Genomic DNA, 16,375 nt, shown 5'->3' on the forward strand with positions numbered 1-16,375 from the left:
CTGTCACGACTAGTATAGCGTACCTGCTATCGTTGGCACTACTCGGAAGAAGGCGCGGACTCTAACATGCCCCTGGTGTTCACCAGGGACCCCCGCAAGGAGGTATGGGCTTAGCTGCAGGAAACACGCAGGTCGCGGTCCTTCCACGAGTCAGATAGCGAAGTACGGGAGAATTGTCAGACAGGCAGGTTCGGCAACGGTGCGGGCAATGTAGGTACACAAGGAGAATCCGAGCGGGGTGTGAATAAAGCCGGGTCAATAACGTTCTGACAGCGAGGTACAAACGGGAGATCCAAAGGGGTAGTCAAGGCAATCCGGGTCACAATGGTCACAGGCAAACGGCAATAAACTGGAGGAAAGCAAGGGTCAGGAACAGATAGACTCAGGAACACTGGAACGCTGGAGGACAGGAAAGGACCTGAAACTCTGGCACAGGAGGTGAGGTCAGAGGGCCTTAAATAGTGCTGCTAGCCAATGCCCTCAGCACTGGTAGTGCTGTCATAGCAGTAGCGCCGTAGCGCTAGTCATACTGTAGCGCCGTAGCGCTCTCTTCAAACAGCGTCCCGTTGCCTAGCAACGGGGACGCTTCTGGTTCTGAGCTGGCCGGCCGGGCGGAAGGGGAAGTGATGCCAGACGTTCTGTGTGGACGGGCGGGCGGCCGCCGAGCGGCGCCTGACACTATCCAGGAAAAACATCAGGGACAGACTGTATTTTGCAAAAGGTGCAGGGATTGGACTGCTGAGAACTGGGGTAAAGTCATTTTCTCTGATGAATCCTCTTTCAGATTGTTTGGGGGTCTCTGGAAAAATGCTTGTCCGGAGAAGGAAAGGTGAGCGCTACCATCAGTCCTGTGTCATGCCAATAGTAAAGCATCATGAGACCAATCATGAGTGGGGTTGCTTCTTAACTGAGGGAGTGGGCTCACTTACACTTTTGCTTAAGAACACAGCCATGAATAAAGAATGGTACCAAAACATCGTCCAAGTGCAACTTCTCCCAACCATCCAAGAACAGTTTGGTGACGCACTTGCCATAAGGCAAAAGTAATAACTAAGTGGCTCTGTGATCAAAACATCAAAATTTTGGGCCCATGACAAGCAAACCCTGCAGAATTTAATCCCATTGAGAACTTGTGGTCAATCCTCCTGAGGTGGGTGGACACACAAATCTGACAAACAAAAAGAATGGGCAGACATCAGTCAGTATGTGGCCCAAAAGTTGATTGACAGCATGCCAGGGCGACTGCAAATATCGACTCTTTGCAGTAACTTAATGTAATTGTCAATAAAAGCCTTTGACACTTATGAAATACTTGTCATTTTATTTCAGTATACCATAGCAACATCTGACAAAAAGATCTTCAGGACATTCTGGAGTATTTGCAAATTGCCATTATAAAAACTAAGCAGACTTTGTGAAATACAATACAGGTGTCATTCTCAAAACTTTTGGCTGTGACTGTACAATATGTACGTTCTCCTGTTTAAAAAACCTTATTTTGACATCAACGGCTCTTTATTTAAATTACAAGCCACAAGGTGGCGCACACAGCGAGTCCGCTGCTTTCTCTACCACTTCTTCAGAGTCTGTAAGGGAAACATTTACCTGAGGGGCTACTGGTGGTGTCGGTTAAGGGCCGGGTTTCCCCATTAGTCTCCTCCCCGCTTCATCAGAAGCCAATGGCCAGCGCGGCGCTGTCTACCAGCCAATAGTAGGAGGGGAGGGCGTCGGTGCAGTGCTGTCAGTGAGTGAGAGGAGGAGTCAAGCGATCACTGTGGATCTTGTGTGCAGTGAACAGGGAGACTGAGAGAACTGGCCCGTGCAACATGCCGCTTGCGCAACTGGTTGATCTGTGGCCCGACGTAGAGCTGGTACCCGAGGACACGGAGGTGAGAGAGAGCAGCTGCAATATCTGACGTGTGAAAGGAGTGTGCTGTGCCAGCCACTTTCCTGTATTGTCTGTATGAATGTCAGTGACAGTGTCTGTACTATGAGTTACCTCCTGTCATTCATGCCGTGCATATTTCTACCGTTAATTAGGAGGTGCAAATATCAGTTTTGTGTGAGCATGTATTGCACCCTCTGTTTGTTATGTGTGAGCTGGCACAGCATTCCTTAGTGCATCTATCACTGATTTCTTCCAGTTTGCAAGTAAATACAGGCAGTGTGAGCATTGACTGAATCTATGCTGGTCACTGTGTTGTACAGGTTAGGTTGATTTCTGAGCGCAGATTAGAACTAATGTTAAATCAGTCTCATAGTGTAAGTAAGGTTCAATAAAAATATTTCTGTGTGTATATATATATATATATATATATATATATATATATATATATATATATATATATAATCTCATTTGCATTAATTGTGTTTTTATGTTAATATGCTACAAGGAAATTACTGCTGTACTGTGCATCCACAGGTGTCTGGGGCACTTGCCACGTTGGTTATACAATATGCAATATGTTTTATGCAATATGTAAAATCTCATAGGGCTCCTTGATTTGAACTAAGCAGTGATTTCAACATGTAATCATGTAATCAGATTGTTATCTGGTATATTCCTACAGGGTGTGTGTGTTTTTCTCTTTATTTCAGTTGTGCTGTGACAAAATTGTCATGGTAATAAACACAACAGTAGAAAAAATGAGCTAAAAGTAAATCTTGGTTAATGTTCATTTCAGTGTTGCAGTGTAATGTAGAAATGTTTACAATATATTAGTGTTTGCAGATATATTTTTGTCTGGCAGTTTCTTTTAACTCCTTAGTGAGTTTAGGTGTTTTACACTGATCTCTACCCAGACTAAATATATCCAGGGTAGTTACTGAACTCATGGCATTCTGCTAGTTTTTTGTAAAAACGTTCATTATGGGTGTATTGGAATTCTTTAATGAAAACAGCATCCTCTTATTGTGCCAGGTAACAAGTATGAGTTGGTTTTTTTTGTTTTGTTTCTTGGGCTGTTCAAGCAAACGTTATAGTTTTTGAGACATGTAGTGCTTTTTTGGCAGTATGTACATATGTGTGTATATAAATATTTATGTAAGTAAAGTCAGGCAGAAATAATATATTTATTAGCCTTTTGACTCTGACTGAAGCCCTGTACAGTCATTGGGGCTGAGGGCGTTGTTGGGGAAAGGGGATTTAAATACATATTTTAAATTTGGCTTAACGCTTCCTTTTTAAATCCATATTTGCAGCTGGAGAATAAACATTTTTTCCAACTGCAAGGGGTAACTTTGTGTTCTCTGTAGATACTGGATACTGAACAGGGTGCCATAGAGATTTCTCGATTGTGTTTATACACAGTTCTCACATCCACCTTAAACATCTCTTCGCTTCTGTAAATACATGTACTTGTACATTCTTTCCATTTTTCTTTTTAATTTAGATGCTGTGTATAGCACACTCTACAGTTTTACAACATTCCTTGTAAGATTTGGGCCCCAGATTTTTCTTTTGAGCCTATACCCTTTTTAATGCAAGAACATTTCCTCCTGACTCTAGAAACTTCAGATATTCAGTGTACTGATTCCAAGTCTGTGCCAAATATACTTCTCATGGAATCATCCAGCAACGTTTCATCTATGGCACGCCTGGAAAATGTATATAAAATTTAGGAGCCAGTGCAAAAAGTTAGCAGCCTGCTAAAATTTGTGAGCTCTGCATATACTGTGTATGTATAGCAATGACCAGCATGTAATTGTGCTAAATATATAACCCAGCCTATGCCCAACACACTGTAAAACACTAGAGCAGCCATTGCTCCCTCCACCATAACCTCTCAGTTGCCAGCCTATGCATTTATGTCCTAATTAGTGTAACACATTACACTAACTTGTGTCCTCACCACCAGACCTAATCAAGCATCAGTTTGTACCCCCCTCCTACCTGCATATTTTATCACCAGAATATGCCTATTCCCCCCCCCCTCCCTTCCCTATAGTCCTGAAAATTATTTGAATTTGTAGATTCCCGGCATTTAGCATTCTAGCTGTTACTCTAACTAGAGCTGAACTTGTTCCTTCAGGAAACTACGGTGACCTAGTATGCCCTAGGTTTCTTTCCAGTACACTGGAGAAGCACCGATCTGGTTACAAGAACAGTCCCATATCCTAGAATACTGTACATTGAGCCTAGGACAGCTAAATTCCGGGATCCAGTGCATTTTTTCCAGCCTTTGATTTGTATGCTTCAAGAAATCATTGTTTCTAATGTTACCCTAATGGGTTGTATTTTGTTTTTATACGGTTTTGTAGCCTTTTTCTGCACAATACTTGTTTTGTTTTTGTGCAGATTGTAGGGTTCCTGTGGCTGTCCCTTAGATAGGTCAGGGGCAGGTGCAACCAAACATAAAGGGTCTTTATGATTTAGGAAAATCTGTCATCCAGCCTATTTCTATTCAGGTGCATGTGGTATTCTACCAACAAACTTTACCCTGTATAGTAATTGTGTATGAGTCACAGTATGAGACCATTCATGCATCCACAGCCATTACACTGTTTAGATTTCTATTTGTTCATAAAATGTAAGCAGATTTGTGTGCCAAATCAATCTTTCATAAGATTGATCATTTATTTCCTATAAATTATTTTAACATTTTGATCAGTTATCTCTTAATTTTCACCAAGATGTTAGCAGATGATGCTTTGTCTTGTAAGTTGTGAGGCGGGACCTCCATGGCTCAGACTTGTTTTTCCAGTACATCCCGCCGGTGCTCGATTGGATTGAGATCTGGCGAATTTGGAGACCAAGTCAACACCTTGAACTCTGTCATGATCCTGCTGAAAGAGGATATTTCCATCAGGGAAAACAGTTACCATTAAAGTGGTGGTACTTGGTCTTCCACAATGTTTAGGTAGGTGGTAGTTGGTACATATCAAAGTAACGTCCACAGAAATACCAAGACCCAAGGTTTCCCAGCAGAACATTGGCCAGAGCATCACATTGCCTCTGCTGGCTTGCCTTCTTCCCATAGTGCATTCTGGTGCCATTTCTTCCCCAGGTAAACGACACACACACACTTGGCCATCCACATGATGTAAAAGAAAACATGATTTATCAGACTGTGCCACCTTTTTCCATTACTTCTTAGTCTAGTTCTGGCCCATTGTCGGTGCTTTCAACGGTGGATGGGGGTCAGAATGGGCACTCTGACCCCTCTGTGGCTATGCAGCAAGCAGCCATGCACTGTGTGTTCTGACACCTTTCTCTCATAGCCAGCATTCATTTTTTCAGCAACTTGTGCTACAGGAGCTCCTCTGTGGGATTGGACCACATAAGCTAGCCTTTGTTGCCCATGTGCATCAGTGAGCCAAGGGCGCCCATGACCCTGTCACCAGTTCACCAGTTGTCCTTCCTTGGACCACTTTTAGTCTATTAACCACTGCATACCAGAAGCACTCCACAAGGCCTGGTGTTTTAGAGCTGTTCTGAATCAGTCGTTTAGCCATCACAATTTGGCCTGTTTTAAAGTCACTCAGATCCTTCCACTTGTCCACTTTTCGTGCTTCCAACACAAACTTCAAGAACTAACTGTTCAGTTGCTGCCTAATATATTCTGCCGCTAAAAAGGTGTCATTGTAACAAGATAAACAGTGTAATTCCCTTAACTGGTCAGTGGTTTTAATGTTGTGACGATTGATTGATCGTTGTGTGATATATTCTTTTGTTTGAATCTTGGTTCTACATTTGCTTTTCACTAGTCTATAGTACTTAAAATATTAAAAATAATATTTTTTAGATGTAAAGCATCTGGCCGAGGTGTTTATTTTTGTTTTGTTTTATACGTCTTTATTTATAACATACATACATATACATTGTACAGGTGGCGGGTCGTGCCATTGCAGCCTTAAAACTGGCAATCTCACTCTGGCCATTGTAAGTGATGAGATTCCCACTCGCCGCCTTTTCTTCATAATTTATATGCATACATGCAATTTATAGCAGTCGTCTATGACAAGTGTCGGGCATACTGTATATATTTCCTCAATGTTGCCCTTAGTGTAATCAGCCTTTTTAAGTCGCTCTAACTATTGCCGGTATTATCGTGTTTGGAAAAGTGACTACCGCCGATCTTTATTACTTGTGTTTACAAGATTTTGTAGACGTCTTTTTTTTTTTTTAAATCCAGTATTTTTATTGGAAATTTTCAAGGTACATACATACCAACAACAAAACAAAAAATAAACAAATACAGAAGATAGAAAATAGAGTCGCAAATATGCCAATATTAAATTTAAAATATTGGTTAAATTGTAAGACACCAGTATCGCATAATGATAACATTTGTACAATACTTAATTAGGAATATACATCGTAAATACTCTTGCATACGTACTCTGCAGAGGCGGGGCTCTGCTTTTTGTTATGGACTTCATTATTGTTATTATGTAATCCAGGGGAACCAGACCCTCATGTATTCGGGACATCATGACTTGAGGATACAAAATAAAATGGAGACTCCACCCACCTGTACCATATATTCTCAAACTTTGGCAATGCCTGACTGCTCGTGTAAACAAATCTTTCATGCCCTATAGTGGCATTAACCAGGATTTTCCAACTCTTAATTGTGGGACTCGTCAAGGCTAACCATAAGCGGGCTATGCTAACCTTAGCCACCATAAACAACTGGGAAATATACATTTTTGTCAGCTTATTGACCTTTCCCTTCAGACGGAGCCCAAATAAACAGGTGGCCGATGACCTAAGTGGGACTTCAATACCCGTTTTTTGAACACATCGTATGACTCTTCGCCAGAAGTTTTGTATACAGGGACATTCCCAAATGAGATGCCAGAAATTGCCATTTTCCGAACTACATTTTGGACATTTAGAAGTGCTATCGGGGCGGAACTTAGCCAGCCTGATAGGAGTCAAGTAGGCCCTATGCAGAATGAACACCTGTATTTGCTGGAATTTTAATGATGCTGTGTAGCCACTAGTGCTATCCATGACCATCCCCCATTCTTTGTCTGTTAAGGGACCAATATCTATTTCCCATTGATTTCTCAGGTCATTCAAGTCATTTACTGTGGATTCATACAAAAGACAGGAGTACATACATGAAATCAGACCCTTGTCGCTCAAAGCCTGTAACTGCTTTCTCAGTGGGGCTATGGCAACCACTGGTGGCTCCCCTTTGAATTGTGTGTACATGGCATGTCTCAGTTGGAGGTAGGAAAAGAACATTGTTCTAGGCACAGAAAATTCCCTGGACAACTGTTCAAAAGGTTTAAGAACATTTACTTCATATAGTTGACCTACAGCCACCACACCATACCGGGACCACCACCTGGACCCCACCACTGTGTCCAACTCCCTCAATCTCCTCGCCCCCCTAGTAGGAGTACATGGATCTATATCTGTGAATCCCACCATTTTATTACTGACTGCCCAGATCTTAATTGCCTGAATCAGGAGCGGAGAAGCCTGTGGGCCGAGCCTCCCGGACAACAGTGACTGCAAAGGCGTATGATTGGCATTGAATTGATGAACTAATACCCAGTGTAGATCCTGGTAACCCGGATCGGAAATCCATGCCTTAAGGTGGGTCAGTTGAGAGGCAATATAGTACAATTTTAAATTTGGAAACGCAAGACCACCACTAGCCCTGGACCTGCACAACGAGCTGAGCTTAACCTTGGCCCTCCCCAGACCAGAGAGGTCAAATAACGGTCAACACTGCGAAAGAAAGAGGGTGGGATATATATATAGGTGATTGCTGAAGTATATATAAAAACCTTGGCTGCACCACCATCTTAATTAAGTTTATCCTGCCAGACACAGAAAGAGGGAGCTTCCTCCACACATGTATTTTTGATTTAAGATATTCAACCTGAGGCTGTAAATTTAGTTCCATAAATTCTGAGGGGGTGTTAGTGATCCACAATCCCAGGTACTTAAATTTTGGTGTCCACCTCAGTTGGAGATATTTAAGTGGAGTAACTGGACATTTCCAACCCACTGGGAACACACTAGACTTATCCCAATTAATTTTCAGACCGGAGAATAACCCAAAACAATCAACCACCCTCAGGAGAGTACCCAGAGACTCTTTATGGTCAGCAAGGAACAGCAGCATATCATCAGCGTATAACGCCACCTTATCCTCCCTATGCTCTGATTGAAGTCCCTTAATATCTTTATTGTTACGAATAAGGTAGGCCAGTGGTTCTATTGCTAGTGCAAACAAAGCAGGAAACAATGGGCATCCCTGTCTAGTGCCCCTTTCCAATTGAAATGGCTGGGAAAGGTGGCCGTTTACACATACCCGAGCTACAGGATGTGAATAAAGTAACTTAACCCATTTTATGAAATTGGAACCCACCCCGAAATGGGATAACACCTCCCACAGGTACGGCCACTCCACCGAGTCGAACGCCTTAGCCGCGTCGAGGGATACCACCACTTCGCTCTCCTCAGGAGGCGACCACACCTGTAGGAGGGTATATAACCTCCTAAGGTTAATAGATGTGGACTTGCCCGGCATGAACCCAGTCTGATCCGGGTGAATCAATTCCAACACCACCCTATTTAGCCTCAGTGCCAGCAGTTTAGCCAAGATCTTTACATCACACGTCAGGAGTGAGATCGGGCGATATGACTCTGGGTACAATGGATCTTTACCTGATTTAGGTATCACCACCACCACTGCCTCCGCCATGGAGGGGGAGAGGGCGTTGGCCTCGCACAGCTCTCCGAGTGTTCCCAACAATTTAGCTACAAAAAAGAATCAATGTTTTTTATATATTTCAATGGGTATGCCATCTATTCCAGGCGCCTTTCCATTAGGGAATGACATAATGGCCATATCAATCTCTTCTTCAGTAAAAGGAGAGTCCAAATACTCCCTACTAGCCGCAGAGAGTGTGGGAAGAATAATAGCATCCAAGTATACTTGTAAGGTGGCCAAATCATATTGAACCTGTGACTTATATGTACTAGCGTAATATTTGTAAAAAACCTCAACAATATCAGGCATCGGGAATTTCTTAGCCCCGCTTTCATTACAAATAACTGGAACAGCCGCATTAGCCCTCTCAACCCTTGCCAGGTATGCCAAGAAACTGCCATTTCTGTCTCCCTCAGCACACTGCACATGTTTGATAAATCTAAACGTAAGTTTCTTTTCTCTAAACACATCGTTTACCCACTCCTTCTGAGCCACCTGCCAAATACATCTTGAGGCCTCAGTCCTACCCTTTACATATTGCCTTTCTAATAATTTGCATGTGTCCTCCAATTCTTTTTCTTTATGCCTAGACGACTTTTTTATTTCCGCCACACTGGCAAATAATGTCCCCCTCAGAAAAGCTTTAAAAGTGTCCCACACCATGGGGGGTCGTGCTGTACCAGAGTTATCCATGAAAAACCCTTCCCACTGAGCCACCAATGTTGCACCTGTACCCATCAAGGAGAGCCAAAAGGGGTTAAACTTCCAAAAGGACTGACCTCTAACAATAGCAAAGTCAATATTCAGAAGAAGAGGCGAGTGATCAGAAATTCCTCTAGCCTTGTATTCCACCCCCCCCGTACCGCCGGCACCAGAGAGTGCGACAACGAAACCATATCAATCCTAGAGAATGCATTGTATGATGTAGAAAAACAGGAGAATTGCACCTCTTCTGGATATCTTAAGCGCCAGACATCTACCAAGCCCAACTCCCCTACCAGGGCAGCAAAGGCCGACACAGAGTCACTGACTGCAAGATTTTGTTCCCGCCATCTATCTAAAGATTTATTCATCACATTGTTAAAGTCCCCTATACATATAGTAGGAATCTCTGGAGACATTGCCATAAACTCACCACATTTTTTTAAAACTTCACTATTATACGGAGGGGGTATATACACCACAAGAAGGAGCACCGGAACCCAATTAATGACAGATTTCATTAAGACAAATCTCCCTATTGGATCCACCTGTATTTTTTCCAGGGTGAAACTAAGGCGCTTATGAACCAATACAGTAACCTCGAGAATTAGTTGTGTGTGTGTGTGTGTGTGTGGAGTGGTACGCACCACCTACCCATGACTTTTTAAGGGAGAGTGTTCTTTCACCATGCAGATGGGTTTCCAATAAACAAATTATGTCAGGATCATTTTTCCTAATTTGACGTATTACAAGGGAGCGCTTTACACTGTTGTTTAAACCTCGAACATTCCAGGAGAGGATTCTCAGCTCCCTGTCAGATGTACCAGAACACATACATAAAGCATAAAATCTTGTAACATTTCCCCCGAGACCCACTGCCCCGTATCCCACAGCCCCGCAGAGCATACATAATCAAGTATAGATGTAGTCTTACAAAAGCATTGGTCATATTTTTGCGAACACATAACTGCACTCAGACTAAATTAGTAACCTTAACACTAAACCCCTACCCCCACCCTGTATACTCCACCCAACTAAAGTATACCTCAGACCCGAACAGTAATTAACTTAGGATGCCCAACGAGCCAGCACACAGCCACCCGCCAAGCCCGCACTGTGCAAGACAGCCCGAGCTCAACAAGACAGGCCGCCCGCCAACAAGCAGGGTAAACAGAAATAGAGTACAAGGACAGAGAAAAGAAGCAAGAAGAATGAGAAAAGGAAGATAAGGGGGGGGGGCAAACTGAGACCAGAATAGGCCTTAAAGCCATGGGCTCTCCAGCCCGTTACCTCATATATGAGCCATAGAGCAACTTTCTTTCTCATTAACACATTTTAAACCTTAATGAGCGTAGCAAGTACCAAGAAGAACACAATACATATTGCATAATGTAACTCAGCACCAGAGTGTCCCAAGGACAAAGTAGAGGGATGCTAAACTGCTCATCTGACATCCTGTTTCAGCGCCCTCCAGCAGCCAGACGATCCAGCCAGGTAGCAGCCTAGCGCGGTGTATCAAAGAAGGATGTGCGACCCTCTGAGACCACAGGCAGTCTAGCAGGGAAGATCATGGCATATGGGATCTGTAAGTCACGCAATCTTCTCTTCACCGGAATAAACTGGGCCCTATTTTTTTGAACATCCAGAGCAAAGTCAGGATACATTGCTACTCGTTGACATTATATTCCACTGGGCCTTTCTGCCTAGCTAGGCGTAGTACAGCATCTCGATCACGATAGTGCAGGAATTTGGCTATAAATGTCCGCGGAGGAGCTCCAGGCGGAGGTGCCTGAGTTGGAATGCGGTGTGTTGTAGACGTCTTTTAGAATTTTTTTTAATTTTTTTTTGCTACTTTCATTCGTATGCAAGAAAGAAGATTATACTAGTTGTATTATAGAGCTTGTTTTATTTTATTATTATTATTTTATTTCAATGAAATCTAATGGTGAATACGTTATTCGCTATTGAAAGAAATGAGTGTACCTGGTGTAAATCTAGTGCATATGTGACCGGTGGAATGCTGTATAAATTTTGAGATGCGTACAACTCCAAATATGGGTATAAATACGCTATTACGTGCGTCTTTTTATAGTTTATACTTGCATGTCCAACTCACTATTAGCCCCTATGCGTTTTAGCATGCTTTTGATATGGGGTAACCTGCGGTTGGTATGTGGTGGGTATATTTGTATGTGTTTGTAAACGCTTCTAGAACGTGTACTATGAATTATTTCCCCTTCATTTCAATACTCCATTCAATTCAATTGAGCTTTCAACGTATGCACTATATGCAGAAACCCAATTGAAATCAATAGAAGCTTGTACATAAAATAAGTCCATAAACATTGGTAGCTCTCCCTCACATACGTCAACCAGCCCCAGTGCTAGATACCCTGGACGATTTCCTACTAAAACAGGAAGATGTGTATTGTCCCCCCAGCTATAGCTAAAAGCAGTCCCAGGCTAGACAGCCTGGGATGTCTAAACCATCAGAGCTACAAGCATGGGGAGCGGAAACCAAATCCAGTATAGACAGTATGGCAGGGAATATAGCCTGGGCTAGTTATCACTATTTACAGCTTGGGGGCCCCCCTGTCATAGAGGTAACCTGCCCAGGCAGATCAAAGCAGGACTGGAGCTTTTAAAGTGGAATCACCAAGCTCTTCAAAAGAGACTACAGCCCCATGGTGAATGTGGAGACTGAGGTCATGAAGAATATCTGTAACACTGTAGTGGTAATTTAGCCATCTCGGTGGTCAGTATAATTGTTAACGGAATACAAAAAAACAAAAGGTGTAAAACCTAGAGTGCTCCTACACGGTGGCTGCCTGAGATATAAATCAGGAATGTCACCCACAAACCAAAAACATTGGAGCATACCATAAGCAGTGGATTAACCTCTCTGGGCGCTACCATATATATCGCAATTACAATGTACATAGGACTATCATATTACAAGTCCAATAGATGATGTACAGGTCTAATAAAATGATTAGTTAATTCTTTATCCAGTCCACAGAAATGATGAGTACACTTCTTTTATAGTGCCGATATAGTCCAAAAATTGCTTGCATTCATGAAGTAGTATATGTAAAAAAGAAAGAAGGAAGGTGTAATAGTGTATTACCTTCAATATTACATTTATTATTTAAAAACAAAAGTATAGAAAATAAAAATACATCAAGACATGTATTCATATGTTGATATAACACTCTAAAATGCCAGGTAATGGCCACTTATATGCCTTGATAAAGCCCTGTGGAAGGTCGAAACGCGTTTGACCTCTGCACCTCCAGCCTGTTAATGACCGCTGTGTTTTCTGAACTTTGCAATATATCCAGTGGACCCTCTGGAAAAGAACTTTATTACATGCCTTTACCATTAGCCAAATCTGGTAGGCGGCCATGACCTGGCACTTTGTTTTTATTGAATAAATGTAATATTGAAGGTAATAAACTATTGCACCTTCCTTCTTTCTTTTTGACATATACTACTTCATGAATGCAAGCGATTTCTGGACTATATCGGCACTATAAAAGAAGTGTACTCATCATTTCTGTGGACTGGATAAAGAATGAACTAATCATTGTATTGGACCTTTACATCATCTATTGGACTTGTGATATGGTAGTCCTATGTACATTGTCATTGTGATATATATGGTAGCGCCCAAAGATGTTTATTCACTGCTTATGATAATTGTAAACGGACCCTAAAACACTTGTTCCATTATATATAGGTAAACAAAAAATAGGGTTAAATTAAGTAAAAACCCTTGTTCTCCTATTGATTTATATGAATTATGTAATACATTATTTATTTGTATTCCAGTGGGAACTTTACTTGGCTTTCTATGAGACAAGTTTAAGTTTTAAGTCTCTGTGTGTTTCGGAAAGTGGAGTTCGCAACTTGCAGTGGATATGGGGTTTAAACTCGATGAACACCACTGATTCTTATAACTTTTTGTTTTCGTGTGCTTAAAGATAACTAAAAGATTCACAAATACCTCATTTTCGAAAGATATCCTAATCTGCTACTAATAAATCAGTCCTTTTTTTTAGACCACATTCTGCTCAGCCAGAATGCTTACATGATGAGGAAGATTCTCCTACCAGTAGTCCTTTTGTATCTTTTTGTGTTTATCACACATGAATGTATGTTTTAATTCATGATATAGTGTCTAATAACATTTATATTTTTACATGGGGAACATTGACTCACAGGCATTTTTTACAGTGTTCCCTAAGCTTTGCAGAAGTTATTTGTTAAAGGTTTCTGTTCCTGGATGCTGTCCTTGAGGGACTTGATGGTTTCACCAATGTAGAAGTGCCTACAGGAATTTAAAAAGGAAAAAAAAAAGTGTTTAGACCACAAATTTAGTACCCAAAATAAATGTAAAAGTAATGTAGCCAAGTAAAGCAAAATAACATATATTTTTGAACGCAGTAATGGCTTTACTGGTGCCTACTGAGTGAAATGAGCTGATCTGCTTCATTTGAGCACTCAATAGATTAATGAAGAATACGGACACGTTCGAATCGTGAAAGACTTTGTCTATAACGTACATAATGCACTAGAAATATTAAAATTTCGAGCTATTGACATTTCTGAAGTCGCAACAAAGTTTTACACTAATCAGAATATTTATAGAGGCATTGTTTCTAATCTTCCTGTTGTGACCAGTATTGTGGTGCCTGCATGTCAAATGCGTTCACATGGGAGCTGCCAACTTCTGAAGACTATGGCGTCCTACATCTGCCAACTGAAAGCTTTATAACAGTTTGGTACTTGATAGTGGTGTTCAGCATGTCTCACCCACCACCATTTGTTGACTGGATGGACAGCAGGATCTAGCTGTTCTTTCCCCCGATGACACCACTGTGATGCTGACACTCAGCAGATGACTAACGCAACAACTTATTACTTGGATAACTGTTTTTATTGTTCACTTGACAAATAACAAAGCATTCTTGTTTTCGGATGACACCAAGGGACCCTAACTCTGGCTAGACGCAGTCCTCCTGCCTAGTCACCTGCCAGATATCTGGTATCGGTCACTTCTCCCACAAGAACAAACAGGCTTTTATCCTCCTCCCAAGTAGTACTTGACCAAAAAAAAACCTTATTACTCACCTGTGTAACTTTGTGCTGTGGGAATTTAACCTTGCCTATACCTGCAGACTCTTTGGGACTTTATCTGTCCCTTTGCAGGAGAGGTGTGGCAAATAACCATCATCTTCACTATATACTGGGTCAAATTGTATATTTCACTGAATCTTAATGCAAGATGTCCTAACATCTGCTAGGAACAAACTTAAACATTACATATTTCTGCATGTTTTGATGCACAATTATAACTTATTTGCTAATTTTAATTGATTTAAATGAATAAAATAGAGTATGTGGCATGGACAAATGTTTGGGCACTCTTCCAGTTGATTCAGTAAATAAAAAAATAAATTAAGGCCACTAAACTTGCTTGACTCGTTAAGCTTCAGATTGAGCGAGGTAAAGACAAATCCAGACATGAATACTTACTATAACACTTACAACCTCTCAACAACTACAGTCTCCTCTGAGTAGCTGACTAAGGACTTGAAAATAATATAGTCTCCTGCCCAATGTTTACTGCAACAAACCAGGGAAGAGCTATAAAAAAGTGTCTAAATGCTTCCAGATTGGAATTGTTACTGTTAGAAACTTCATTAAGAAATGGAAGTTAAGGGGAACTGCTGAATTGAAGACAAGATCTTGGAGGCCCTAGAAAGATCTAACTAAACCGGTCAGATTATATAAAGCAGAAGTCTCATATCAATGCAAAGGATTTGTAGAAAGCTTTAGCTGACGCTCAGGTAGTGAGCCATTGTAAAGTGATCTATAAGGAACAGTTGTCAGAAGGAACATTTTTCCTATAACCTTATCACAAAAGTCAAAGTCTAAAGTATGCAGAGCAATACTAAGATAAGCCAGGAACTTTTTTAGAACAAAGCCTATTATGCTTTGGGTTATGTGGCAGCCAGTGGTATAAAATACATAGATTATAAGCTTTAAAGCAAGGCCCTCTTACCTCTCTGTATGTATTACCCATTATTGTTTTATTACTGTTTGTTCCCAATTACTGAATCTGCTGGCACTATATAAATAAATGATGATGATGATGATATTGTCTAGGTGAAAGGGAGAATGAGCTACTGAATAAATATTTAACAAATTCAAGAAGTCAATGTCCCAGAGACAGTGAAGAAAACTGAAAAGTGGTTGGATGTTTTTATCTACAACTCTATGAAAAATTCCTCATAATTAACACAGACATTGTTATTGAAAATCTGTCATAATATCTCAGTCATTTTGTTCATGCAAATAGATGTAAATATATTTCTGAGCTAGACATGCTCTGTAAAGAAGAGTGGGAATAAATTCCTAAGACAAGAATAAAAGAAAAATTGGATAGCTATGATTTCTGTCAAAAGACATGTTTCTGACAGGGTGCCTAAACTTTTGCACTTGCCATATTTACGGTTTTATTCTTTCAATCTGTGCAGCAAAAACTTTTTTAATGAGGGTGGCACAAATATGTGTGTCTGTTGATATGTTTAACTTACAAGGGTCTTAAGCTGGGTACACACTGGCGTTTTTTCAGCCCATTATCGGATCAATTGCCCGTTAAACGACTGTTCGGCCAGATATCGCTTCAGTGTGTGCTTACATGCTGAGCGACAGTCGTCCCACATACCCGATTGTCGTTTCATTTAGTTGGTCGGCATGCTTAATATTATCGTTCCAATCGCCTACAGATCAGCTGTCACAGCTACCAGTCACTCCGTTCAGATGCATGCAGTTCCTCCAACTGCTCCTCTCTCATCTTATCCTTCACTGCTGCAGCTAAACCGATCGAGCTAGAAAGTTGCTTGACAGCCGAGACAAACTGCAGAAAGCCGGGACTTCAGTGCAGACCTTTCACCCTTGAGTGCACATGACTTCAAAGTGCATGATAA

General features: G+C 41.3%; 1 protein-coding gene across 1 annotated transcript in view; it reads left to right on the plus strand.

Moving 5' to 3' along the window:
* Window positions 1–1,759: 1,759 nt before the first annotated feature.
* The window catches only part of RPS6KA1 (ribosomal protein S6 kinase A1), a 93,600-nt gene continuing 78,984 nt past the window's right edge, over window positions 1,760–16,375 (plus strand). Inside the window, exon 1 of the mRNA XM_075195776.1 lies at window positions 1,760–1,889. Coding sequence (XP_075051877.1) covers window positions 1,827–1,889 — 63 coding nt within the window. The 5' untranslated portion in view covers window positions 1,760–1,826. The remainder of the gene's footprint in view (window positions 1,890–16,375) is intronic.

This window comes from Mixophyes fleayi, chromosome 2 (assembly GCF_038048845.1).
Source record: "Mixophyes fleayi isolate aMixFle1 chromosome 2, aMixFle1.hap1, whole genome shotgun sequence".
Classification (NCBI taxonomy): Eukaryota; Metazoa; Chordata; class Amphibia; order Anura; family Limnodynastidae; genus Mixophyes; species Mixophyes fleayi.